This window comes from Parus major, chromosome 5 (genome assembly GCF_001522545.3).
Source record: "Parus major isolate Abel chromosome 5, Parus_major1.1, whole genome shotgun sequence".
In the NCBI taxonomy this organism is placed as follows: Eukaryota; Metazoa; Chordata; class Aves; order Passeriformes; family Paridae; genus Parus; species Parus major.
This window is the reverse complement of record NC_031774.1, coordinates 32,854,033-32,861,035: the sequence shown is the minus strand read 5'-3', so window position 1 is coordinate 32,861,035 and position 7,003 is coordinate 32,854,033. Positions and strand designations below refer to the sequence as shown.

General features: G+C 45.1%; 1 protein-coding gene across 1 annotated transcript; it reads right to left on the bottom strand.

Annotated features, from left to right (window-relative positions):
- Window positions 1–375: 375 nt before the first annotated feature.
- On the bottom strand, window positions 376–5,670 carry ACTC1 (actin alpha cardiac muscle 1). Its single transcript, XM_015632051.2, has 7 exons — window positions 5,590–5,670; window positions 4,896–5,044; window positions 3,597–3,921; window positions 2,780–2,941; window positions 2,472–2,663; window positions 1,046–1,227; window positions 376–704 (listed from the first exon to the last, which is right to left on the bottom strand). Exons 2-7 carry the CDS (start codon window positions 5,022–5,024, stop codon window positions 561–563), a joined length of 1,134 nt encoding a protein of 377 aa, XP_015487537.1. The 5' UTR covers window positions 5,025–5,044; window positions 5,590–5,670; the 3' UTR covers window positions 376–560.
- Between the last annotated feature and the right edge of the window lie 1,333 nt (window positions 5,671–7,003).

The following is a 7,003-nucleotide window of genomic DNA, read 5'->3' as shown; positions in this document are numbered from 1 at the left end:
AGTTTCAATTAATGGTTTGTCATAAATATTTATAGCCCACGGAAAACAATTGCATGACTCTTTAGGATTGAGCTAATTATTTATAAATCACAGTCTAAATGTATTAACATAATTCTTTCACAGAAGCTTTGGCTTTTAATAAATGAATACTAAAATATCTGTGCTACAATAAATGTGATAAAGAATCTTTCTAAACTGAGTGAGTATGAGAGGTTTCCTTTCACTTGTTCTACTTACTGGGTCTACCCTAAGGCTTTTTCTTTATAAGCCTTGAAATATATTGCTTTTTTTGTTCCAAGATTCAAAATTAAATCCCAGGGGTTTAGTCTCGTTTTTCTGACCAAAAAATACTTAAAATAAAACAAAAGACAATAATTTGTAGGTTGCAAGTCCCAGATCTCGTTTATTTATAAAGCAATAAATATTAGAAGCACAAATAAATTGCACGGGTGTGTAAACAAACTGTACAATGACTGAAGAGTTCGGGAAGGTTTGCCAGAAGACTCCAAGAAGCATATTGTCGTCATCCTGAGTGGGAAGTAAATTGAGGGGGGAAGTGCTTAGAAGCACTTGCGGTGTACAATGGATGGACCAGCTTCATCATACTCCTGTTTACTGATCCACATTTGCTGGAAGGTGGACAGAGATGCCAGAATGGAGCCACCGATCCAGACAGAGTACTTGCGTTCAGGAGGGGCAATGATCTAGGATAAAGAAAGGGAACAAAATCCTCATTTCTGAGCAATGAATCCATATGCTACACACCACTAGATATTTCCTTAAGCAACTAAAGAACTTCTCTATAATGGTATTGATCTTCAGCAGCTCATACAATACATGTAACGTATTAAAAATATCTGTAATTATATTTTCCTCTTTTCTAACACTTGCTTCTAACCAACATAATTATTCTGATTAAATGGAATTTCTGCTCATCGGTTCATCAGCTGTTAATCTCATTTTTTGAGTTGTTCCTATATCCCAGCTTAATTGAAGTGGACATTGTCTCCATCTTTATCCACATTTCATAACACAAATTCCCTACCTTGATCTTCATAGTGCTAGGAGCAAGAGCAGTGATTTCTTTCTGCATGCGATCAGCGATGCCAGGGTACATTGTTGTACCACCCGAGAGGACGTTGTTAGCATACAGGTCCTTACGGATATCAATGTCACACTTCATGATGCTGTTATAGGTAGTTTCATGGATACCAGCAGATTCCATACCTTGAGAAAAAAAAAAAAAAAAAGACAGTAGGCCAGAGAATTACACAAGAGCTCTCCATGAAACGAAACTGTGGCATTTCTCATCATCATTAATATGAACTTCTGTGGCCTTTTTCTAGTAAAAATGCTTCCTGATTATAAAGTGTTACAGAAAAGTATTAAAAAATAGAATCACAAAACTAATTTAGGAAGTGAACATTATTTGTTAGAAAAGGTAAGAATCATAATGCATGTGCAAAGACAAGAGACTCAAAATACACAGTAAGATAACAAGTAAACACGTGAGATAAACTCATTTAGTATATGGCAATGGAAGAAGGGTATCAAGAACAGAAAAGGTGAGTATGGGTTTACGTCAGGCTCACTAAAAGCATTAGTTGAATATGGTACAGACAGCAAAAGAAGACAATATAAATAGCTGAACCGAAGAACTAAACAAATAGAGTAGAGCTAAAGAAGACAATAGTAACTTCTTCAGTTACTATACTATTCAGAATCATCAAAGCAAGACATAACTGTGACACAGAATAAGATATTGGTACTTGATGGACAGAAAAAAGAAACAAGAAGCAAGTGTTTGTAGGTTGCGCTCCAATTTGTTAATTTTAACAGGTGTTTCCTGAAAGGGCTGACATTGGATCCATGGTAAGATGTCAGCTGATGAACAACTGCACGCACAGCTTGGGACATCAGAGTATAAACATTTGCTGTATCCGTCAGCTGCGTGCACAACCAGCAAGGCTTACCATCTCCACCATGGCAATGCTAATTACAGTGTATATAAATATACACACACCTTCACTCTGTGTCCTTCCCCTCTCTGACACTTTACTTCTTCATGGAAATAGATACTGTTTAGAGTGTGACCCTTACAAATACAGCACTGAAGGCTATTCTTGCCATCAGTGACACAGAATCATAAAATGTCTTGAGTTGGAAGACACCCACAAAGATCATGGAGTCCAACTCCTTAATGATGATATTGTAACTGTATGTTTTTTCATTAAAAAATTGCAACCCTAAAACTTGATCTAAAACTTGCAACAAGAGCCTGGAACTCAGCTTATTAGCAGATGAGCTCACATCAAGCCCATTTTACAGGAACCAAATGATATAAATTATTATTCATTCCTGTCTGATCTTCTGCCAAATTTAGGTAAGCAGGGAGAGGAGCGGGGCACCTCCCAAACCTTCTGATTCAGTTATACCTCCTACAGAAAGGAGAATTTCCTGGGAACACTTACCAATAAAGGATGGCTGGAATAAGGTTTCAGGGCAGCGGAAACGTTCATTACCAATTGTGATCACTTGACCATCAGGCAATTCATAGCTCTTTTCCAGAGAGGAGGAAGAGGCAGCAGTGGCCATTTCATTCTCAAAGTCCAGTGCAACGTAGCACAATTTCTCTTTGATGTCACGAACAATCTCACGTTCGGCTGTAGGTACAGGAAAATCATATCAAGCTTTGGATAAGCACAATACTAGAGAAGATGATCAGCCAAGAGAGATGTGAGGATTTTCACAGCAGAGAAAAGCTGAAGGAAGGACTGACCTGTTGTGACAAAGGAGTAGCCACGCTCCGTGAGGATCTTCATGAGGTAGTCAGTCAGATCCCTGCCAGCCAGATCCAGACGCATGATAGCGTGAGGCAAAGCATACCCTTCATAAATAGGTACATTGTGGGTGACACCATCTCCAGAATCCAGAACAATACCTGGCAGAGAAATGTCAGAGAGCAGCTGCAATCACCTAGCAAATGCTTAGAGCCCTTACTCACAGGAAGTAGCGAGAAACACAACAAAGTAAAGGATTTTTCAGGCAGGATAAAGTAGCATATTCTTTTTTGGTCACAAAGATATTTCCAATTCTTTCTGCCTTTGTTTGCCTGGACATGCCCGTGGGGTGTGAATTTTCCCACAGAATAGTCGTTCCATACATATTTTAAATTAATCCATAAGACCAGTTTTCCACCACTACTACCCTGAGCAGTAAGAATATTTGCAATAGTGACTGTCTTGATCTGATAATGGGCATCTTTTGGTCCAGTTTAAACCCTTAAACTGGTGTAACACTTCTGTAACTGAAGTATCCCTATGGGAATCTCTCCTTATTTGCACCACACCAAGCAATGGCACAGTCAGTTCCATGGTGCCTCTCCAAAAGCCATGTAAATTGTCTGTGGAAAGAACTATATGGACTTATTTTGTACTGGCTTTTATGCTACTGTTATCATTAATTGCTATAAACTAAAAATACCTATTTTTCTGTAAATTGAATGAGTTATGGTGTGTTTTCCAATTTGAAATGGAAAGGAAGGAGAGTTCCTGCAAGGAAATAGACTCTACATGGTGTTTACTTGTTTATTTTACCTGTTGTACGGCCAGAAGCATACAGGGACAGGACAGCCTGGATTGCCACATACATAGCAGGTACGTTGAAGGTCTCAAACATTATCTGGGTCATCTTTTCACGATTAGCTTTAGGGTTCAAGGGGGCTTCTGTGAGCAAAGTAGGGTGTTCCTCAGGGGCCACACGGAGTTCATTGTAGAAAGTGTGGTGCCAGATCTTTTCCATATCATCCCAGTTGGTGATGATGCCGTGTTCAATTGGATATTTCAAAGTAAGGATACCTCTTTTGCTCTGAGCTTCATCACCCACATAGGAATCTTTTTGACCCATACCAACCATAACACCCTAAAAGAGAAGAAAACACAGAAAAGCATTATTTGAGGAAGACAACATCACAGAGCCCAAACAACTACATCACAGAGAACTGGCCTGAAGCTGAGTCAGGGGAGGGTTAGGCTGGATATTAGAAAAAAGGTCTTCACCCAGAGGATGACTGGTCACTGGAACAGGATCCCCAGGGAAGTGGTCACAGCACCAACCCAAGAAGAATTTGGAAAATTGTCTCAGGCACATGGTGAGACTCCCAAGGATATCCCATGCAGGGCCAGGAACTGGACCTTGGTGATCCTTGTTGGTCCCTTCCAAGCCAGGATATTCTATGATTCTACAAGTCTAACTATCTTATTTTCAAGAAAGATACAAACAGTCACACCCCTGAAAGGCTGTTTGGGAAAATAAATTTAACATTATTAAAATATTAAGTCAATAGAATCTGAGGTGTTCTCATAACATCTTTTTTCCTTTGATGAGGTGAATGGATTTTTCTCTATTTATAATACACCTCTTATTTTCAATTGTTTCCTTTTGGTCCAAAAATTTGACTGAAAATAAGCTGCACAGTATCACGAGCAGGAAAAGGAGCTTGGAAACAGGAAGATACAGAGGGAAATTAGCATTCCAGTGATCGAAGATACTTCATATAATTATGCAGCCTCACCAGTAATTTATCCAGGATAAAAAAGAAATACAAATTGCAAACGTTTTCATAAAAAAAAAAAAAAAAAAAAAAAAAAAAAAAAAAAAGAACTTTTTAGCAAGGAAATTGTAGGAGAAAAAGGAGATATGGGAAAGCCAAAGACGGGAGTTAAGGAAACACTGGCCAGACCTGGGAATGAATCACCAGTAGTATCGCAAGAGGTGAGCAGACGAGAGGGCAGGGTATTTGGGGCAGGGCAAATACTGAGGGAAGGGGAAAGTGGAAGCGATGCCTAGAGAGAGGGAGATGCTCCCTCCTGCCTCTGTTCTGCCTCTGAATTTACCTGGTGCCTCGGGCGACCGACGATGGACGGGAAGACGGCCCTGGGGGCATCATCTCCGGCAAAGCCCGCCTTGACCAGCCCCGAGCCATTGTCGCACACCAGTGCGGTGGTTTCCTCGTCGTCACACATGTTCGGAAGGAAGCGCGAACCTGGAAAAGAGCGCGGTGGCACGTTCAGAGCCCCGCGGGCAGCCCCTCCGCTCCCTCCCGCCCGCCGTCCCGGAGGGCACCGCCGGATCGGGAGCGGGAAATTTGAGTCGTCCCGGGAGGATGCTCGAAGGCTCGTGGGCAGGGCTCTAAACGGGATCCGTCAGACGCTTTCTTCTCCGCGCTTTAAAAGCCGTCCCAGCTTGGAAGACGCTCAATTAGAGCGTCATTAGCGGATCCCTCTGGCCGGCCGCGGATCGAAAAGGGAGGGAAAGCTCTTTGAACTGCAGAGATCTGTCCTGCCCAGAGCGCTCCGCGGGCGGCCAGGCGGGTGCTGCGCGGGGCCGGGCGGTGTCCCCGGCAGAAGCGGCGTTCAGCCGGGAGCTGCAGGGCCCGAGCTCCGGCTGCACCTGCACGACCGGCGTCCGCCGCCCGGCGGTGCCTCCCGTCCATCCCTCCCACGTCTTCCACCCGTCCCGTCCCGTTCCGTCCCACCCGACACCTCCCCGCCCGCCCCTCGGGGCCGCGGGTGCCGCCGCGCTACTCACCGGAGCGGCACCGGCGGGGCAGCGGGCGAGACCCTGGCTGCCGGCTCGGCGGAGACGCCCCAATTTATACCCCCCGAGGGGCAGCGTCGTCCGGGGCCGCGGCGGGCCGGGGCAGCCACCTTCTCCTTATTTGGTCGGCCCCGCGGCACGGAGCGGCCGCGCAGCCATGAATGGAGCCGGGCCGGCCCCGGCGCGCCCGGCCCATGTAAGGCAGGCGCGGAGCAGCGCGGCCCCGGCCGCCGCATGGCCAAATAGGGAGCCTAGAGCAGCCCCCGGGGGTCAGCGCCGCCGGGCAGGGGCCGGGGAAGGGCCGGGAAGGGGCCGCAGAGCCCACAGCCCACAGCCCGGCTCGGCCCCCGGGGTCAGCAGCCGCCGGTGCCCCGCCAGGTGCGGCGCCTCCGACTCGTGATGCTCGAGCTTGGCGGAGGGTGCGAGGGAAGCCGCACGGGTGCTTCTTCTCCCGCTTTTTCATTTTTCCACCAAAAAAAAAAAAGGCTAGTCGAGCTTCTGTTTAATCTACGAGTGGTGGGTTACTTCGGTGCCAACAACCGAAGCTTCTCTCCTGCGTGGAGGTGGCATCTGCTCTCTGTGTTGCCTTACGAAGGAGCAGTGCACAATCGATTTCTTTTAAATTTTGATTTGTTGTGCTGCAACAATCACCCTTTTCTCTGCTTTTGGCTGACATCTATAGCACAAAAAGGGATGTGCTCATTTATGTTAATATGCATGTACTTAAACTCCTCATTTTTGCTCTTTTAATGTAGACCAGATCAGTAAGAGATAGTGGTATGTCTGGGGCAGAGGACAAGATATGGGAATAGCTTAGACAAAACCCAGCTATGGTATTAATGTAATGTGACAGTTGTTTTCCTGCTCAGTTGTTGAAACATCCACATTGGTAATTTGTTCCAGCGGTGGAACCTAGAAAATCCGTGTGTCTTCAGGAATTTTTTTTGTTTGTTAAAAATAGAAAGACTGGAGAGGCATCCCTTGAGTGGGTTTGGCCTGGTATGTGAAAGCAGAGATTGTCAACTCATGTCCCAGAGAAACTCATTATAATGTGGAGTACAGTGTCCTCCAGGAGCTCTGCTTATAAAGTGCCCCATGTCTGCCTGTGAAAAAATGCCAGAATGCAGCGGGGAGGATTGAGGTTTGGGACAGAAGGGAATGGTGAGATTCAGTCAAGAAAGGAACACTCAGATGGATCAACTGCTTAAACACAGGTCGAGTTTATGAGATGCCATTCAAAGGCTGGCAGACATCACATGGATATATGCATCTTAAATTATGTAGGAGGAAAGAGCTTGTGACTGCACAACCTGCAGTCTGGGGGCTTTAAGAAGTCCTGGGGGAAGAGAAATCTGCATGGTGGTTTAGCTCTGACAACAGCTGGAAATGGTTATTTGTTTCTAAA